This window comes from Xenopus tropicalis, chromosome 6 (genome assembly GCF_000004195.4).
Source record: "Xenopus tropicalis strain Nigerian chromosome 6, UCB_Xtro_10.0, whole genome shotgun sequence".
NCBI classification, from domain to species: domain Eukaryota; kingdom Metazoa; phylum Chordata; class Amphibia; order Anura; family Pipidae; genus Xenopus; species Xenopus tropicalis.
In genome coordinates, this window is record NC_030682.2 from 122,423,220 (window position 1) to 122,445,082 (window position 21,863).

Consider the following 21,863-nt stretch of genomic DNA (forward strand, 5'->3'; position numbering starts at 1 on the left):
CATTAATTCCTCCTTGCAGAAGCATTTTCTGTCATGCTGGGAAGGTAGAGGGGTGTAATAGAAGAGTACTGAAACATCAGCAGGAAGCACTAAGCTGGTTAATGCAGTATAATTGTCTGGACATAGACTGGCCTTTGTTTGTGCGGTTCACTTCGAATCAGCTGTAATTAACTCCAGAGTGTTTCCAGATTGCCAGCAAAGAAAAATTACAGCTTTTCTGTTTTAAATTGGAAAGCTCACAAAGACATTAACTATGCAGATTGCTTTTACTTTGATATATTTCTGTCCACCAAGGAAAAGCTTATTTCGCTCATACTCTCCCCCTAAAAATGTGCCGTCGTCATTTGATTTAGGGTCTTTAAAAGTGAAATGGCTACTTAATAGTTCTTCTGTAACGTATTTTTTTTCTTCATATTCCTTAAAGTTACCCCAGAAGGGCCTTCTTACACTGCGAGCCTTTCACACACTTTATCTAAGCATACACTGAGAGTAACGTACACCCTTTTTAGAAGAAAGCTGTTCCGTTACCTTGGTTGAGATATTTTCTATCAGCACCAAGAGAAGAAGACATGTTGATGCTATTCAGCCAATGTTGAATGCCCTAGAATTAAAAAGTTCTGGGGTTGTTCCCACTGAGATACATACATGTAAATTATCAAGGAAGAAGTTCTGTTTGACGGAGAATGCATTAAAAAGTTGGCTTATAAGGAGAAATGAATATCTGCTATTTGTTCAGGCAACTCCATGTCTCTTTTTGAAGACAGGGAGTCCCAACTCAGCGCCAGATGGTAGGCCAAACGCAGCTTGTTACAGATTTGAATATTTGTGTGCACAAAGCTACTTGTAATTTTTGTGAGCATGCAGAGTCCAGTCAAAAGGAGTTGTTACAGTACTGACCAGTTAAATGGACAAAGAGCTCCACTATACTAAACAACTGAAGGAAAACAGAGGCAGCATCTCCTCGCTTAATTATTCTTCCAAATGTGCAGTCAGAAAACAGTGAAGGCAGGAAGAGTGAATGGAACGGGCCACAGAAGGCCACTTCAAATTTTTAAATGCAGCACTTTATATTGAAGTGAGTCTGATAAAAAGGTACCAGTACAAGTTTCCTTCCAGTTGCATTTTATAATACCCCCCTGCACAAAAGATCTGTCAGCAACTGATGCAAAAGGAGACCAGCCAAAATCTTTTTTCCCTCCCTTACTTCTAAATTTAACAATAAGGAATTTAAGCCTCAATGTGGCTTTAGCAACCAAAGAAAAGAAGCTCTTGGTGTCTGCATAATACCACTTTGATGGATTTTTTCAATCAGTCCTCTGTACGTGGCAACAAATAAACAAGTATAATTATACTTGTGAAGGTCTATTCATTGCTTTGTCAGGATTAGATATATGTGCAGTTTTCACACTGAGCTTCTCTTTTGTCTTTGCCTAACTCACTATGACATATTGATAGAGGATTTGGTATGGGGAAAAGGCCACAGCAGAGACAGTGATGACCTTTTGGAAACTTGATATAATTCAAGGATTTTTATTTATTTTCTCATTTCACCCCCCCCCCCTCCATGTTAAGAATTGTAGGTTGGTAGAACATTATGTCACAAGTGGGTAACTTTTAACCCTTTCTCAAACAAGAGACTTGATGACAAAGACTATTTGAGGTGGCCAAATAACAAATGGGAATAAAAACAAAAGGCTAAGAAGCCTATTGGTCCTTTTTCTCAGTTCTTAGCTCTGTGGCTAACCTAGCATTCCTTTCCCATTCTTCTATCCTCTTGATCAGATCACATTCTTTTTTAATCATTTCACAAACACCGTCTCACTAGACCGTAGAAGAAGGGCTGGGACAATCTCAATTAAAAACTGAAGAGGAAAAAAAACTGTGCTACAAAATCCTTTTTCTAATCAGAATTCTTTATTTGAAATGCAGAGGAGCCACTGAATGATTTTGTTATGAGCTGAACTTTAGTGCAGGCATACCTTTTTTTTTATTTTTTGTTTTTCCTGCCCAAAACTGATCTGTGAACTAACAAGCCAGAACAGTAAAGCTAAATCAGAAGATGGCAATTTTTATACTGCTGAACTTTGTATCCCCAGTTCTGATGAAAGGATTTGGGTGTTGAAGTCAGTAATCTATTGAATTACTGAGGAAACTTTGCTTACTACGCGGACGGAGGTATGTTTCTTTTCTGAATTGCAGAATTGTCACTTTAGCTATTGGAGCGCACCTTGCAAACCGGGCATTTTATTGTTTATATATTCAGACATTAAATTAAAGACAGTTACTCTTTTTTTTAAGCTTGGGTTTGTATACAGTGAAAAGCTTTAAATGACTGCAGTGGTAGGATAGTGTTTGCTTTTCCAATGCTTGCATAACTTTGCTAGAAAGTTTTCAAGAGGGGCATGGGTTTAAAGTATGCAAACCTTTATCCCTTCCGACTGCTCACACCGACACCTAAAGAAACTCTGTTAATTGACACAGATATTAATGAAACATAGCATCTATTTGTGGAACAAGTTCAGTAATTATTTAGATTTAATGTTTTAACCAGACCACCATATAAGAAAATTTTGTTATAAATTCTCCGAGTGACTGACTTGCACAAATATACATCTCCTATATACAACGAGTTTCCCATTAGTTCAAAGCAATTCTATTTGTTTCATTTGGAGGCCAGTGCACGTGTGTTTACACAACTGTTACTGAAATCTGATGTCATTGTTTAAGAGGTGTTTGATTAATACTGGAAGGATAATTTATTGCAGTGTTTGTTATGGCAACAATACTAGTTTGATTAGTTAAATAGAAAACTGAATACGAATCTTGATTGGGCCATTTAGACTCATAGAAGCTTGTTAATTGGGTTCCTCCATCCCTTGGCTGTCTCTTTTCTGTGTGGGAAATGTAGAGGTGATATACGACACAAGGTCCATTTCGGTTGATGTTATCAAATAGACTTTAGGCACCAGCCTGACTAAGATAAATTGTAGCCTATGAGTAGTAATCCGGACAAGCATTTTGAGTGGCTATGCATATACTGAGTGCATTGAATTATGATATGAGCATTAGCAATCACAACTATTAATGAACTGCAAATCAGCTAAAAATGAACCTTCCAAGGTGGAATGCATTAAGTAATACTACTTTCATTTTTACAAGAATATTTTTTCTTGAACTTACCTTTATACATAAAGAACACCCAGTGTTGTTACAAAATCTACACTTGCCTATATAATTGATGCCACCAACTACTAAACAAGAAGGGAAATCCCAAAAATAGATGTATAGCAACCAATAAGACATGTGCTTTTATCTAACCACACATGACCTGTCAGAAGTGATTGTCAGTTGGTTGCTGTGGCTTATGGCACTGATGCAAAGTCTGAGAATCTCTCCCTGAGTGTCAGACATTTTGACGATCAGCTGAGGCTCGTGCTGTTTGTGCAAAATTTCTTAATGCCAAGGTAAACATGCCTGCCTCTGTACTAATTAGAAAATTATTACTTTTTCATGCTCTTTGTGATCAAATTATTTGAAAGGAGTTTAAATAGCCATGCATTCCATGAGTATAATTAACCTGAAACTCATTAATGATTAAAATTACACACCAAGCTTTGTGATGTTTGATACAGAAGCAATTAGGCTGTCATTTTGGCCATCACAGATACCAAAGCTAATTTTGATTTCATTTTCTGTCTTTGCAAATCTACTGATGTATCTTAAACTGATAATTTCCCTTCTTTGACATTGCTGGCACTATTACATTTGATTCCTGTCAAAAACAGACTAAACCCACTTGAAATTTCTTATCTGGAAGAAAGAAAAAATATTGATCAGCATCCAGTATGAGAAGATAAGAACAACAATTGCATACGGTTTAACTCATTAGTCATAATGAAGACTTGTAATTTGTACTGAGACTTTGCTAGGAGCATCACCAGCATATTCAGGAATCATCTAGCTATTGTCCTTTCATTTTACTTCCCAATCATATGTTTGTTTATGAAACTGATTATGTTAACCAATTTAGGCTAGACTGTCTATGAACTGTAATTACAAGGAAGATTGCACAACCGATGCATTAAGCAATGTTAGTCACAGCCTGAAAATAAATACTCATGATATGGTTCATGGATAGGCAACCTGCAGCACTCTGGCTGTTTTAGCCCCCCAACAAACTCATCTGGCAGGAGTTTTGATGCAGTCTGAAGATAGACTGCATCAACAGGTTCTTTCACCTGATGTACCTGAGGTCACAATTACATTCATGCACCAAAAGAACAAAGATACAGTATAAAATAAGTTGAACATGGTTGAAAATAAATCCCTGGAGAAAATAGATTACATAAAGGGGCAGTTACACGAAAAGGATAAATTACTGTAACTACTTTAGGCTATCTAGGGTAGGAAGACCTCAGTTTGAGAACTTATCCTGTTACTTATTTAAGCAACAAGATAAGTTCTCAAACTGAGGCCTGCCTACCCTAGGTGGCCTAAAGCAGTTGCTAGGTTTCCAAACCCTGTTTTAAGCATCCTATCCAAACAGCATGGGCAAGTCAATAATATTGAGATTTGGGTCAGTGTTCAGCTGATTATTTGGATATGCTGTAAGATTATATAAGGATGACTGCATTTATGTACCTAACATTGTTATGATATTTATGGGGCCCTAAAAGAAATAGACAGAAAGGTACCAAGCCTTAGCATTAATAATCAATATGAGATTATTTTTAAATGTTTACCTGTTCCAAGATAAATTTTGATTGTGTTTTTACATTAGCTGCAAGATTGGGGTAGCCCTCATTGGTCTCAACAGCTTTAGTTATCCTACAGCATTGTTTGCCAATCTCAGGCATTTTAGTCCCACCAGGTAGGCATCAGTTATCTAGGCCTTTACTTAGCTGCTTTCTTATATGAAAAAAGGATGCAATCTTTCTGTCTATAAATATAATAACTTGACATCTTAATTTACGTAAATATATCCAGTAAATCAAGCACCAGAACTTTGTAATCGAAATGATGTTAGGAAAATGTGATTTTGGCAAATTCATGAGGGTATGGCTCAGAAAGAAACAATATCATAAAATTCATTACAGACATGTTATTCGGTAAAATAATAGGCAACTGCCATATTCCTCAAAAAAGATGGGGTGTGGTTGTCATAAAAATATATTAATATATAACTGCCCAGTGAGGCAAGTGAAGTGTGTTTAAGAATTGTGGTAGGCACTTAATCAACTCTTGCCAGATACCCACTGAGTGTTTTTGCTAAGGAACAATTTGATGCAATTTGCTTTTCATGAGAAAATGAGAATAGACAAATGTCTATGTTCTCTGCAAGGATTCATTTATTTTTACCTATTTTATATTCTCTGTAAAATCTTGGTTACTCGATTTGATTGTGTTGCACTGCATGGGCAACATTCCTCAGAGCTAAAATATGAACACTGTGTTGATGGCCTTTGCATATGTTGGAATTATCAGCCATAGAAATTAATATCTGAAAAATATACATCAATGCTGGATACCTCTAAATTATTGACCTCGAAAATATTTCTCAACAGCAAACCATTTTATTGTTTACAAAATATCTTATTTGCATTTTATTTATTTGCTTATATCTTTTTTTTAGGTCCCTGACAGGCTGGATGAAATGAGAGCCACATGTAGGAATTGCCATGGAAACCTGTGACTCCCCTACTATCTCAAGGCAAGAAAATGGGCAAAGCACATCAAAGCTATGTGGAACGACACAACTTGATAATGAGGTGCCAGAGAAAGTCACAGGGATGGATCCTGACAGGGAAAGCAGCTCTTCAGATGACAACCTAAGAACGGATGAGCGCAAGAGTGAAATCTTACTGGGTTTCAGCGTAGAGAATGCAGCTGCCACTCAGGTTACCTCGGCAAAAGAGATACCCTGCAACGAATGTGCCACTGCATTTCCCAGTTTACAAAAATACATGGAACACCACTGTCCTAATGCTCGACTTCCTGTTTTGAAGGATGACAATGACAGTGAAATCAGCGAGCTAGAGGACAGTGATGTGGAGAATTTAACAGGGGACATAGTTTACCAGCCTGATGGATCAGCGTATATAATTGAGGACTCCAAAGAAAGTGGGCAGAATGCACAAACAGGAGCAAATAGTAAACTCTTTTCTTCAGCTATGTTTTTGGACTCACTTATACCAGCTGGAGAAAAGGGTGATCAATCTGTTTCGGCATCCATGTCTTTCTACCCACAGATCATCAACACTTTTCATATTGCTTCATCCCTCGGGAAACCATTTACGGCCGATCAGGCTTTCCCAAATACCTCAGCATTAGCAGGAGTTGGTCCTGTGTTGCACAGTTTCCGTGTCTATGATCTCCGGCATAAGAGAGATAAAGACTATCTTACCAGTGATGGCTCGGCCAAAAACTCCTGTGTGTCCAAAGATGTTCCAAACAATGTGGACTTGTCTAAATTTGATGGTTGTGTTAGTGATGGGAAAAGGAAACCTGTTTTAATGTGTTTCTTGTGCAAGTTGTCATTTGGTTATATTAGGTCATTTGTAACCCATGCTGTGCATGATCATCGGATGGCCCTCAACGAGGAGGAGCAAAAGCTTCTCAATAATAAATATGTCTCTGCCATAATACAGGGGATTGGCAAGGACAAAGAACCTCTTATAAGCTTTCTGGAACCAAAAAAACCCAATTCTGTTTTCCCCCATTTTTCTACTACAAACCTCATAGGCCCTGATTCAACTTTCCGTGGTTTATGGAGTGCTTTTCATGTTGAAAATGGTGACTCTTTGCAAGCAGGATTTGCATTTTTGAAAGGAAGTGCAAGTACTGCTGGCTCAGCAGAGCAGCCACTTGGGGTCAACCAAATGCCAAAGGCTGAAATGAACTTGGGGGGGATATCTAGTCCAAAAGCAAACACCCCAAATACCTCTATGTCCCACAGTCACTTATCATCTGACTCAAATAAGCAGGTGAACAGCAAAGACCAAGATATCAACTGTGAAAGGCAAAGAGAATCCAGTAGCTCGCATCCTAATAGGGAATGCCCTATTAAAAGTGAGCCTACTGAAACAGTAGATGAAGAAGATGATTCTTATTCTAATGAACTTGATGAGGAGGAGGTTTTAGGCGAATTAGCTGATAGTATTGGTAGCAAAGATTTTCCTCTATTAAACCAAAGCATTTCTCCTTTATCATCTAGTGTGCTAAAATTTATAGAAAAGGGTACCTCTTCCTCCTCTGTGACTGTTTCTGATGACTTAGAAAGGAAAAAACAGACTGCTGTACTTAGAAATAGTAGCAATGTTGCCAGTAGCTATAGTACTGGTGGCAAAGACTGTGAGGATACAAGTGCCAGTAAAGACTGTGCAACTTCTCTTTCACCAAATGAAATGCTAAGAGGAGAAGAAGACAGTTTGAATACTCCCAGTCAGCACAGCTTGATACCTGGCATGCTTGGCATAGGTGAGGGATCACCAGGAAATGGCATTGAGTGTCCTAAATGTGATACAGTTTTGGGGTCTTCAAGGTCATTGGGTGGCCACATGACAATGATGCATTCTAGGAACTCATGCAAAACTCTAAAATGTCCAAAGTGCAATTGGCACTATAAGTATCAGCAGACTCTAGAGGCCCATATGAAGGAGAAACACCCAGAGTCACCTGGCTCTTGTGCTTATTGTAAGACAGGACAGCCTCACCCTCGGCTTGCCAGGGGTGAAAGTTACACATGTGGCTATAAACCCTTCCGTTGTGAGGTTTGTAACTACTCTACAACTACCAAAGGCAACCTCAGTATTCATATGCAGTCAGACAAGCACCTAAATAATGTCCAGAACCTTCAGAATGGGAATGGTGAGCAGGTCTATGGCCATACTTCCCCAGCACCTAACACAAGCCTCAGTGGCTGTGGGACACCATCTCCATCTAAACCAAAACAAAAACCCACCTGGCGTTGTGAGGTGTGCGATTATGAAACCAATGTGGCAAGAAATCTTCGCATTCACATGACTAGTGAAAAGCACATGCATAACATGATGCTTTTGCAACAAAACATGAAACAGATCCAGCACAACCTGCACTTAGGCCTTGCACCAGCTGAGGCAGAGCTTTATCAGTACTACCTAGCCCAAAATATAGGTCTGACTGGGATGAAACTGGAAGCCCCAGCTGACCCACAGATGATGATTAACCCATTCCAACTAGACCCTGCCACAGCTGCAGCACTGGCGCCAGGACTTGGTCAGTATCTATCTGTCTACCTCCTCTATATATGTATAAGTAACTTTCTCTTGTTGGGAGTAACATTAATCAATGCAAAGCAAATGTAGCCAAGCACATTTGTTTTTTTAAATCTAGAATTCAAATTGCATTTTACAATTATTTTTTCCGTAAAAGTACTGTTGGAACCAAACGACCTTACAATTCTTGCTCAGGACCCAGGCTTAGAAGATGAAATAAGACCTTTTTATGAACTGATTGTTTAAATTGAAATTGGAAAAATCTTGAAGTATGGCTTTTGCAAGGAAAAGTAGCTAAAAGGATAGCATATTTTATATTTGATAGTTGTACAAAGTACATGGCTGGCAATGATTTAATTTTCCTGGTGTTATTACTTCTGCTAAAAACAATAAACTTCTGTAAGGGATATATAAAAATATATCATAGGAGGCATTTGATACTATTGGTCCTCTCAGGAAGATACACAGCCAATACTTTTTATTCTGATAGCAGCCTATTTTGAATTCACTTGCATTTGGCAGATCTTTATGCCAATAGATGGGTATTGCTTTGGAATACAGTGGTCAGTGTTCATTAGCAAAACCCACCTACTAGCACAAAGGTACCTACTCACAAGCATGACATGAATCGGAAGTGGTTGCCAACCAACAAAAGATGGTATTTTTATTCTTGTGTTTCATCCTGGGAGGATTGTGAAGATCACAAAGTTCATGTGCCATTAATAGTTGAAAATACTTTAAAATCAAATTCTGTGGTAGAAGTAAAATTATTGTCTTATTTTTCTTTTTAAACATCATGATGCTTTACTTTACATTGGAACAGATTTATGAACTAGTTGTAAACGAGTAGTGCTGGCGATTTGTAATTTACAGGGGGTTAATGAAGTATAGTTTTTGATATCCCCATTTTATAGATGGTATAGATTTTCCATTGATAAGGAAGGGTTGTCAAATTATAATGCAATGCAAGGGTGAGTTAGTGGCCACATGACGTAAAAAGCAAAATTGCTTTGTGTTATCCTAACCATCTCAATAAAGCAGGTCTAAACTGTGGAAAGTATTTCTTTCAGTTAATAAAAACAGAGCAGCTTAGCTGGGGACCTACTATATGCTCCCATTTTGCAAGATGATTATTCACAGCTCTTTTTGCATGCCACAATATTGTTTCTATTCATTAGCGAAAGTTATTGGGTAATTAATAAACAAAGTGATTTAGGAGAGGCCTCCGTATGAAACCACCTATCTATACCTCACTCCGCAACCTGAGTATCATTAATATTTGGTGAAACTACAATTAGTGCCCCATAAATTAATTTGGCCTACGTTGCCGTATTGTTGTGTTATTGATCAACCGTTCCGCCTTGGAAAATACAGATTCCTGAATGACATCATGCCCACTAGGAGTAATTAAAGCTATCTGATGAGGGAATTTAGAAGTTGAAAGGGATGAATGTAATTGATCCTGATTCAATCCTATTACAGCTTTTTATAGTTTAAGCTCCAGAGAAAGCAAACTCCTGGTAGAGGCTTTATTGTACAGATTCCATTGTGTGTGTGCTGTGCTTTCTGTAAGTCCCCCCTTTCATTTTTTTTTTTCTGTACCTCCCATAGTAAATAACGAGCTGCCGCCTGAAATCCGGCTTGCCAGTGGTCAGCTAATCGGTGATGACCTGTCCCTCCTTACTACAGGAGAGCTGTCACCTTATATCAGTGACCCAGCGATCAAGCTATTCCAGTGTGCTGTTTGCAACAGATTCACCTCTGATAGTCTGGAGGCCTTGAACGTGCACGTGAGTGGTGAACGTTCTCTGCCTGAAGAGGAGTGGAGAGCTGTCATTGGAGACATCTACCAGTGCAAGCTGTGCAACTATAACACTCAGCTGAAAGCTAACTTCCAACTCCACTGCAAGACTGATAAGCACATGCAGAAGTATCAGCTGGTTGCTCACATCAAAGAAGGAGGGAAAACCAATGAATGGAGGCTGAAGTGCATCGCTATTGGCAATCCTGTGCACCTGAAATGCAATGCGTGTGATTACTACACCAACAGTGTGGATAAGTTGCGCTTACATAACACCAATCACAGGCATGAGGCGGCCCTGAGACTGTACAAGGTAAGAGAACTCAGGGAGGGGCACTGCTTAAAACCATGATAATGACAGTTATAAGCAGGTGACTTTAAAATTGAATATATCAATCAGTGAACTAAACAGTCCCTTCTCATTATGCATTTAATGAATAATAGAAGAGATGTGACACTCGTGCACATATGCTAATTTTTAAAGTTATAGTATTGATTAGTGTTTCAATTTTTTAAAAGGCTACAAAGCATACTACCCATGATATATCGTTTGTTATAAAAGAGCTTGTCAAATAAATGACCACTCGGGTCTCTGGGCTCATTTACTAACAATAGGCAACTAGGCACCTGGGAAAGTAGCCTCATCAGTGATAGGTTGTTTCAAGCTGGTTGGTAGAAATTGTCAAGCATTCATCCATTTTTTATGTGTTTCCTTATATTTCTACTTAATTTTAGTCCTGCTAAATTTGTAACTGTTTTGCTGAATCTCATCTGTGGTGTTATAGCTCCTATGATCAGGAATAAGACAGGGTTGGAGGAAAAAGTTACAATATATTGAATGGGATGAAATGCCCAACAATAAGTATTTTTGCATGGCTATAATTGATCAGATCTCATCTTTACTAACACTCTGTAGCAATAGGTTTTACATTGGTGATCCCAAAACCTTAATTATGTGGCTTGGTTTGGCCCACAAATGTGGGAGTCTATAGGGCAGGTCACTCTGCAGGTAATGCCTGTCCCCCCCCCCAACTCTTTAGTGACATCAGTTTCAGGGTCCCTCTTTATCTATGTCATCAATGACTTTATAACGGGTTAAATAATATTAAAAAATTGGGGGTTTAGGTCACCAGAAAAAGAAGTATTTGGCAATGAGTTGGGTTGGGTTCTTTAAGAATGAATTAGGGCCTGAGGGTACTAGTAAAAGTCTAATAATTTATAGGACTACCCAACACTGAGGCGCATACAGTGGTCTTACACGGATTGGATGTTAACATTGAGTCAGATTTTGAATGAGCTACCAATAGTTTCCTGAGATTTGAGCTATACATCTACCATTTATCAAGAAGGAACATGCAGGGCTTTGACCAGTTTTCACTGATCAGAGATCAGAACTGCCTAGTGTAAGGTGTAACACAATGTTCCATGATGAACACACAAGTCACCTTATGAGGTTGCGTTGCCCCCAAAACCTACTTCAATCATAACATATTGTATGTACCAGCTCAATGCCTGGCTGTGTAGAGCAGGAACTTTGCAAAAACATTGCAAAAAGGAAAATACATAATAAAATGTTTAAATATAGTATTTTAAAATATGAAAATCACATATTTGTTGTAGCACACACATTTAACACACCCTAGCTGTGCAAACTCAGCTACTGTGATACATAAAATTGCTCACTTGCTTATGATTCAAGTGTTCAAGCAAATAGCAATTCAGAGATACACTAATATAAAGGCAAGTGCATTAGAGGGGAATCAATAATTATGGCCTTGTTTGCTAAGAATTTTCACATGCATATTTATACAAAAAGAGCTGTGAAAATCGGCCTTAGAATGAGATGAGTACTAACCTGTAATATAAACATCTTAATCAATATTGGGAAGAATATATTCAGGAAAATTTGATAGCAGAATATAATTTACATCGCCAGCAACTACAATTCTAAGGACACATTTTATGGCAAGAAAAAGTCCTTTGCATTAAATGAGATCCCATTTTCTTATATAACCTGCACCATCTAACTGTTGACAAATTATAATGAAATAAGAAAGATGCTACAGATCCTTGGAAATTAAAATACTTTATTTACAAAAGGCTTGATAAAGAACATAAACTAATCAGGGTTTCTACTTTTCCCACAACTACAACATAGACAGGCACGACCAGGAAATTATTCTATATTAATATGGGATTTATCTGCCATTTATAAACCATTACATAGACATGGAATGATGGTATGGGTTAGCTCATTTCTTCTTTAGATTTTCATATAACTCTGTAACTGAGCTGCCACATAGGTTGCCTTGGAAGAATTATAGTCCATGGACTGCTGAAACAACAGAACCCCTGCTGGACAGAATAAGACATGTTGTTATTGAATTGTAGATACTAATACAGTTTTATATCTATAAACATAATAAAATATGCAGTTAAGGAGTGGCCTGTAGTACCCTCACAATTTACTGTCTATTTTATGACATACACATACATAAGATATAGTGATTACTGCCTTATTGTCTGTGATCACCAGAATGTCAGGCATTAACTTAGGAGAAATTCTTCCATGATTTCCCATAGAGAGGGAGTGTATGGATCACTCCAGTTTTCGTTGCAGTAATCAAACACTTCTCTGGGGGAGGCATGAAAGTTTAACTACATTACAACCCAGACTGGACCTCCTACTGTATTTAATCCAGTGTATTACTGTGGCTTTGTTTACTAAAGATACAATTAAGGAAGATATTTGCTTCAATTTAGCGGTGATTGTACATGTAGTACTTAGTGTTATAGCAGTGCCTGCTAGGGTCTGGCGTTACTTTTGTATATAATTTGAATAAAATAAATGAGTATTCTCTATAGTGCACTAACAGCTTTCAGCAATCAGTATAGGAGATGGGATTGTGTTACCGTTAGATCTAGAAGAGAATGAGCAAAAAATTATTTCAGTCCATTTCTATTGTTTTTAACCTGTTTTGTTCTTAGATTTGTAATGATAATTATTTTGTTGTTGCCTTCATGGTTCAAGGCTTTTAGTGCAGTCACAGCCTATGGACTTACGTTCTGTAGCTTTGCACCAAAAACAGAGTTGATATGCGGCCAGGAACCTGTAATGGCAACTGCACTAGTGAGAAAGGAACTTTACTGTTATGACGACGCTTAAACCTTAAAAAATAAATGTTTTAGTTGGTTAGGACATTCATTTAAAAGACATGTAGTTGGGGGGGGGGAGCAATAAAGAAGAACAAAGAGCTTCTAGACCTCATATCAAACCCATCAACCTTGGGAATTACTGACCTATAACTTAACCAAGCAGCACATGGGTGGACATCCACGACATGAACAGTAAACAAAATCTCACAGTTATTATATAAATCACTATTTGCCATCTGTATTTTTGCAAAGAACATTTTCTAGAGAAAGGAACAGCTTTGTGGAACCTATGAGCAGAATAGACAGGCTTTCCATGGATAACAGCCACTGCAGGCACCTATTAACAAGATTTAAGGTTCTTATTGTCTGAGATACCCCTCTCAATGCATGATCAGATCAGATAATACAGGGTAGTATCACGATCCATAATATTTATTCCTAGTGTTACAGTGAATAGATTTAAAACTGCCATGAAGTTGCACTATTTCTCCTTCCAAGAAGCCTTCTTTTATAAAGTAAAACGCTCCATCTGGTTTCAGCAGTTAAGGAGTTACAGTTCTCTTTAACCAGCTAATGTAACTTCCCTCTGCATACAGCCCTGTAATTTGAGTAGACGTGTAGGGGGAGCTTAAAAAAATATTTAAGTTATTTTAACTTATACCCTTTACCTAAATGTCACCTTTGATTATCCTGCAAATAATAGTTTTACATGCACGGGCTCTGTTCAACGCTCACATATTACTACACAGCACATTTACACTACAACACATTGTTTCAGACCCAGATTGTTTCAGACCCCCCCGATTCAGAGAGAATCTACAACAAAGTAAAAGTAAAACATAGCTTCAGTTTTTTAATTAAACCACATCTCCGACGAATTCTTAGTTTTACAGCAATAGCTACTGGGTGGTTGACCCATGCCCTAGACACATGCCTGGCAATTCTTTCATTGGCAAATGGATGAGAGAAAATGGCTCATAAATGTTTGTATTCAATGCAGAAAAGAAATTTAGCAGCTTTATAAATTTTGTTTTTATGGTAACAAAATAAATGTTTGTCCTATTTTCTGCATACAAGAAAAATTGTATTTTCTGATGAGCTAGATAGAACCCTTGGGCAGACACCTTTTTATTAAATATCTAGGCAGGAAACATAGCACAGCAGACTCACTAGGCAGACTTAAGGGATATTCTACTGTAAACCCAAAGAAACACAATCAAAACAACCCACAAATCATGTTACTTCCGCTGCCCCTTTCAGAGGGGGCACCTATGAAAACTGCATTATGGTGTAGATATCACTAAGGCACTGCATTAAGCTTGTCTTGTGGAAGTCGTAATGTAAGGGCAGGAACTGGTGACCCTACAACACAGCTATTCACTCAGCAAGAGTACTCCAGTAATACACACTTAAGCTGATGCCTGTTACTGGCTATATTGAACTAGAGATGGATACTGATGTCAGATATTTCATGTTTGGAGGCCTTACCACTTACTCAAGGAACCTCCAGTTTTCCAGCAGTCATTTAACTTGAGTCTCTGTGATCCTCAAGCCCCTAGTGGCTCATAGAGCTGTGGTTGTGATGAAAGATCTAGCTGTTAATAGGACTGAACAAGTCAGTTATCATCATCATTTTACAATGTCTGGAACCAGCAACTATATACCTTTTTTTGACCAGATACCATTATTAGTACAGCCCACTGTATAAAGGTTTCCCTGGCTAAGCTATTAATCAGCTAATCAAGGGGTAGCAACTTAGAGCTCACATTATTTATCTGCAAAGTCATTGAACCAATCCAGAGATTTTCCAGCACATTGGATTCAAGACCCTTTTTGTAGTCCAATGTTTGGTCAGGTTTCCATTGTATATAAATATAAACATTCATATAATTGTCACATCATAGCTTCAGATATCAAAGACAGGAAAAACTTTTATTCCCAAGTCTCACCCTAATTGCTCTTTAAGCTCAAATTCCTCATTTTTTTATCTAGCACTTTGGATCTCCATAGGGGGGTCGGCTCACCAAGCTGGAACCTCTGTCCTAAACCTAAGCCTCACACAATCCTCCTATTACATCTCTTAACTAATCTGACACAGTCAGTCATTGGTCACCCCCTATCTACAGGAACTGTTTGCAAAACCTGCTCAGATCCACTCTCTTTTTCTTCCATCAAATCTGTAATACTTGCATACTGGGAAACTGCTACCCTCTGAGCAGCTATAAATGGCTCTGGTCAATGAAGCACTGAGAATGGGAGGCGCCAGGATTTTGTAACTGACCTTAAAAGTGAGAAAATGTGACTTTTATGTTTTTGTTTTTATGAGATGATTTGTGTTTGGGATTATTTTTTATAATATTTTATTCCTACTAATACATAAACTTTACAGGAAGTTGACAGGCAGATGTTGGCAGGGGCATTGCCCCCGGTGCATAAATGTTATTCTCTTATTGTTCCATAATATGCCCTTGCGCAAGTACTACATGCTTGCCAGTTGCACTGGAATGGTTTAAGTAGAATTCTCAAGTGCAGAGAGTAAAAGGGGTTAAGGTAGGTGGAAGGTGAGAGGTCAGCTTAAAAGCATCATCTGCCCAGATGCTTAACGTTAAACTGATCTTTTTAATAAAAAAATCTGTTTCGCAGATGGTGTTTTAATGCCTTTGGCAGTATCGGGGCAGTTTTAACATTAGACGTATGCTAGTAAAAATTATTTCTGTATTTGACCAGAACAACACCTTTTGCTTTTATGTTTAGAGGTAGAAGGCATGTGGATATGTTTTTCTGGCACGGAACCCAGAAGCCCAGAGCTGATAGCCTTTCCATATGGGGGCTAAATAACTGAATACCTTTATGTCTGTTAGCAATGATGACTGAAGGAGCAAACAATAGTGCATTCACATGCAAGCCTTCATATTTTTAAATACAGATCTTCAACCAGCTAGGGATGATTCTCTGGAATGTGCTTTGCAGATCACTGTTTAAAAGGGAAGATAAGCCCTATTTGTAAAACGTTTTATCTTTTAAAAAGACAGTAAAAAGGGAGCTGCCATGCTGTTTGTCTTGATTTCTTTATAAGGAACAATAGTAATTGCACAGTAGGGGCACAACTGCTTGCACGTGAATCATAAGCAAATATATGGGATGGCTTGGGGTAAGTTGGAGCTGTGTGTTTTGGGCTATTTTAAAGCATACTCTTGTGTCATTTCCCTTACTGTATGACATGAACATTCATGAGCATTAGCATTACTAGCGTATTGGTTGTATGATCCTGTCAGGCCACTGTAGCCTAGAATATCTCAGCTCACTTTGTCACATATAGACATTGGTCACTCCCTTAGGTGAACTATCAGTAGGGATGTCTCAGTGGCTCAAGTACAACTGTGCCTCCCCAGGCATTGATATAGCCCTTACTGGAATGATTGCAGTGACATATAAATTAAATGCACATAACTCTACCTCAGTGTTAATTCCAGGTTTATATAGTGAATAATGTGAGTTCTGTTGTAAAATATAAAGATATTATAAGTCACCAAAGAGTTCCATGACAAGGCCAAAGGCTGAGAGCTTTTATACAGGTCATGAAACTCCAAGGTGACTTCTAATATCCTCATATTTTACAACAGGGAGTGCATTATTTATTATAATACACAAGTTACAGTGAGTCATGTGACAGAAATGACATCACTAAGCACCGATTATAACTGATGACATCACCAAGCACCGTTTCTAAGTTTATCATTTACAGCATATTCATGGTTCTTGTGTATTATATTAAAATATAACACCTGAGCTTTTCCACTGTTCACTGACACAAATTATTTTCTGATGATCAAATATTTATAAAGTGCCAACATCTTACTCAGCTCCGCACTGAATGCATAGGGTATACACAACAACACATACCTCATCATTACTTGATGTTCCCTTAGCTAGGCTTCCTTAAAGTATGGAACATAATGGATCTTCATATACATCAAATAATTAAAGTACCTAGCAATTAGCTAATGCTTAGGTCAATCAAAGAAATTAATCATGAAATATGCATAATATCTTCGGTATTATTGTTGTTCCCGGCAACCAATTAGTTTGGGATGTTTACATTAAGGCAATATTATGGCACACATTAAGCGACCCAGCGAGCAGTGCGAGGCAAGGAGGACGTTTAGTGTGTTTTGCAGGATTGATAGGGTAATCTTGGGTCACTTAAGGCCAGCAATTTTCATGGTCAGCTTGCTAGCTCCCAACTGATGCAAGAAATGTAAATACAATGCAGCATCTGTTATTCAGATGGGGGTCACATATTCCCCATCTCTTTCTTGCTAGTTAGGGATTCACCATTTTTATTACAATGCCATAGCCATGAATTTCTTTTATTACCCCTTTTCTGAATATATTTGTTTTGCATTTTTAACCTCCGGTAGGGTATTTATTAAGAGAATGTGCAGAACTTCAGTGTCAGACCCCCCCGCTCTAGTTGTTGTGTACAAGTCCCAGCATCCCCTGCTAGGCTTAGCGCATCTTTATTGGAAGATTATCAGTTCATTTAAACAATCTTGGCTATGTCTAATAAATGCAAGTTACCTATTGCTTCTAAAAGTGTGCCCGGTCACCTGCATTTTATATTTATTGTAGTTCCACATTAATGAAGTAAGACACGATAGATAAATATAAAGCAGTCCAAAATATCTCTACTGTTCTATTTTCTGATATTTGCCCATAGCGCGCTCAGTGATATTTTGATTAGTCTGGAATTAATGCAGTTCTAGCTTATTCCGGTGAGGCTCTGCCAACAATGTAATTTAAAATAAAATATTCCAGATATGCCCAGTTCCAATTATTGACCTGTCATTGTCCCAGTATGATGGTGTAAGGGGGTCAGGAGATTGTGCAGCGCACATTTGCATAAAAGTCATTGTATGCGCGGAAATTGCATCTGAAGATTCACAACATGTTTTGCCTAATGGTATTCGAGTCGTTTGTTTAGAAGAAGAAAAGCTATTTGGAGAGATAAATATATTTTTGTTCTTTATATGCTTAACTACAGGGCCATACTTTGGGTCAGGCAGAAACAGTGTTTGAGGTGGTCTCCCCAGCATGACGGGGGGAGGGGGGGCTTGTCTCTTTTACAAAGAGATAATTGTGCTATGTAACACTACGGTATGTTATTTGTACTTTTATCTTTGTCCTTAAAGACCCTGAGATACCAGGGCCGCACAGCAATGGCATTAGTGCCCTCCACTCAAACCAGCCCTGTACATCCCTGCCTCTATTTTAAGGTGACCATACACATGCAGATTTTTAAAATATCTTTTCGTAATTGTACAACCAAGCTTATCTTGAAGCAATCATTTAAAAGTACAAGTTGTCCATCAACAAGCATTATCGCCTAGTGGAGAACTGTGGGTAGCTGCCTGCTCGGCCCTGCAAACAACTGGACAATGGATACATTTCATTAATGGTTAAAATTTTCAAACCTGCCCGGTCGATTTTCTAACCAATGTCGGATGAAAAATCACTAGCTGTACGATTGTTCAGTGCGCACTAACCTTACAATAATTTGACGGAGAGAAAATCCTTACGTGTGTGGGCAGGAATAAGCCACTCAAGTCAGAGGGAAAGTGCCCCTCTTATTACTGTTAGGACAGCCCCAGCTGAGAATGCTGGGAGTTGTAGTAGAAAAAAAAACAACTGAAGCCTTAGAATTTATCCTATAGTTCATTATAGTTGTGCTCTACTGGAGATCCAAATATTCATTCTGTGAATTGCTGCACAGTGCTTTGCGTTCTAGCCATTACCCTTTCTATAACAATTTACATAGGATACTGAATATAAGCCTTTATATTCGTGTCCCTGCCCTTTATATTCGTGTCCCCCTGCTGTATCTAACATACATGGGGTTTATGCAGTACATCTCCCGGCAAGACTGTATATAAAAATGAGTTATTAGGTGAACCTTGGTATTACAAGCATCTATAAAAACACCCCTGTCAATTACGACCACAGCCATTACCCAGATTGGACAGAGTAGAAACCTCTGAAATCACGCTCGGCGTGTGCAGCCATCACCGGCTGCCGATAACATGGGAACCATTCAAGCTTCATTGCTGTGGTTTTGCCTATGGCCTCTGACTGTCGTTAGTATGTGTGCCTATATTCACTATATTCACTCACATGTGTGCCATACCCTGAGATATAGGCTCTGGCAATGCTAGCATATGTGCTCAATTCATTTAGACTGGCTGTAATTGCTGATTAATTCACATTCAGTATAATAAAAGCACTTGGAGAACCAGCCTAGAATATAATAGGGGGGTGTATAGAAACCTAAAACAAGGACAGTAATGTACAGGTATGGCATTTATTATTAGGAAAGCCATGATTTAGAAAAGTTTAAAATACAGCAATGCCATTTCCTATAGAGTCCTAGTTAAGGAAACATTTCTTAATGATTTCCCTATAAAGGTATGTGATCTATTATCCAAAAACCCATTATGCAGAAAGCTTTTCATACAGAAAAAAACATCTTCCATAGACTCTATTTTCATGAAATGTTTAAAATATATAGGTATTTCCTTTTTTTACTCAATAATAATAAAACCTTGTATTGATCCCAACTAAGATATAATTAATCCTTATTGGAGGCAGAACAATCCTATTGGGTACTGATAGTATGGGGATGAAAATTACATAAAGCCCCCTTATCCAGAATTCCCCAGATCCCAAGCATTCTGGATAACAGAGCCCATACCTATACCTTGTACATGATTGCAACAAAGCTGCATAAATCCATGTTGAAGGCAAAACAATCCTATTGGGTTTCTTTAATGTTTAAATATTTTTTTAGTAGGTGCTTCATATTACAGAAAGACCCCCCTTATCCAGAATACCCAAGGTCCCAGTAACAGATTCCATACTTGTATGTGGGTTGGGTGGTAAAAATATTTGACTGCCCAGGCCCAGTAATTTCTAGCTATGCCACTGCTACACATGCATACATTTAAGTTGCAATAAGTGTCGTTATCACATCATAATATTTCCACCCCCACACTTTCAAATGAATAGTGGGCGCCCTGTTTGGAGCGAACAAATATGATTGAAAAGATTAAAATGGAAGAAAGCTTTCCTTGTCCTACATCTGGTTTTACTTTCCATGAAAATTAGTTTTCAAACAAACACAATGCTGCAGACAACTGAACTTGAACTCAACAAGCTCGTTCAATTGTGGCTTTTCTTAAATAAATGCTGGGTGCAGAAACTGCTTATAAACAGATGCAATGGATGTTCCTGCGGGTAACGAAGCACTGCAGACGCGGGGACGGGGCTGTCAGTCATGTGGCTTGAAAGGCAAAGTGGTTTTGGTGGCGGGTGGGAGAAAGACGCTAGCGAAATCATTACATACATGATTAATACTTTCAATTAAAAGGGGCAGGGTGGTCTGGAAATGTTTAGCTTCTATTGCATGTTTTTCATAATGTGATATAAGTAAAATAGCTACTGCTAATAGTAGTTTATTGCCTATTGAAATCAATTTATAACTGTGTATAACCAGAGAGTGGGTAGAGCTAGCACCAACATGGAACCAATCCACATGGAATGTGCAGAGGGTCAGCCCTTTGTAGGGTAAAATTATAGTTCTGCATTATGAAATGCCTTTATATCCATAGAGGCATTACAGCTTTGGTGATAACTTGCCCAGGGGTAGGCAACCAGTTGAGGATCATGGGATATGTAGTTTTCTCATCCTGGTCCTTAACACAGGAGAGGCGACCTTTGATTCTCCAGCACTCTTAAGGGAATACTGGGAACTGTAGTCCTGCAACAGCTGGAGTGCCAAAGGTTGCCTGCCCCTGCCCTGAACCATTATATATCAACCTCTCCCAGAGACAATTGCTTTTGGGAAGCGCATTATTCCAGCAGGTTTTGTTTCCCAGCTGAAAAGAGAGAGATCAGTGATTTTCAACCTATTGTCATGTATATGTATTGATATATTGATGGACTAAAGCTGCTTTTCTGTTTCTCTTTTACTATTGCTGACTCCCTGTCCTGTCAACATGCCATGTTCTGCTTTTCTTCCTTTTTCACATGTCCACTGAGCCCTTTAAACTCTGCTGGTTTCCCCTAAAGGGACCAGAGAAGCAGGATTGGAAGCAGTTGAGTGAAAAGACAGTAACTAGCAGTGCTTGGCTGTTATTCAGAGGAGAAGAGAGAAAAAAAAAGAGAAATTCTACATTCCTACTGGGGTTAGAAACAATTTAACTGTGTGTCCTGTATTAAAAATGACTTTTAAATGAACATTAGCATAGATATGGCATGCCTTTTTAATTTTCCTTAAGAATTGTATTGAGGCTCTATCCCTTATAATCTAATTCATTTTGTAGAAAGTCCCATTAGTATCAGCAAGCTCTAAACTTACATAGGTGGTTTCAACCTGAAATTCTCTGCCCTTTTAATTCAGATTAAGAGCCTTCCAACATCTGATTTATGAAACAGAATAAGTTAGCTACGCTTTGTTACATCCCACCCTGTGCCTGGAAATGTAACGTACAGTATCATAATATTCACTGTGCCTTATATGACATGAAGAACGCCAGCATTTACCTAATTACATGGCTCTTGTTCCCCTGCTGAAATCACTATGCTTAAATTGCAGCTCC

The 21,863-nt window shown here is 38.3% G+C and overlaps 1 protein-coding gene across 5 annotated transcripts in view; it reads left to right on the forward strand.

The window, feature by feature from the left end:
• The window catches only part of zfhx4 (zinc finger homeobox 4), a 126,032-nt gene that overhangs the window by 19,733 nt on the left and 84,436 nt on the right, over positions 1-21,863 (forward strand). For 4 of the 5 annotated variants that reach the window (XM_012965236.3, XM_012965241.2, XM_012965238.3 and 1 more), the window contains exons 2-3: positions 5,633-8,253; positions 9,864-10,366. In XM_012965236.3, the coding sequence (XP_012820690.1) occupies positions 5,679-8,253; positions 9,864-10,366 (3,078 nt within the window). In that variant the 5' untranslated portion in view covers positions 5,633-5,678. Of the gene's footprint in view, positions 1-1,747; positions 2,176-5,632; positions 8,254-9,863; positions 10,367-21,863 lie in introns of those variants that run through there. The other variant, XM_012965237.3, reaches the window with a different exon arrangement.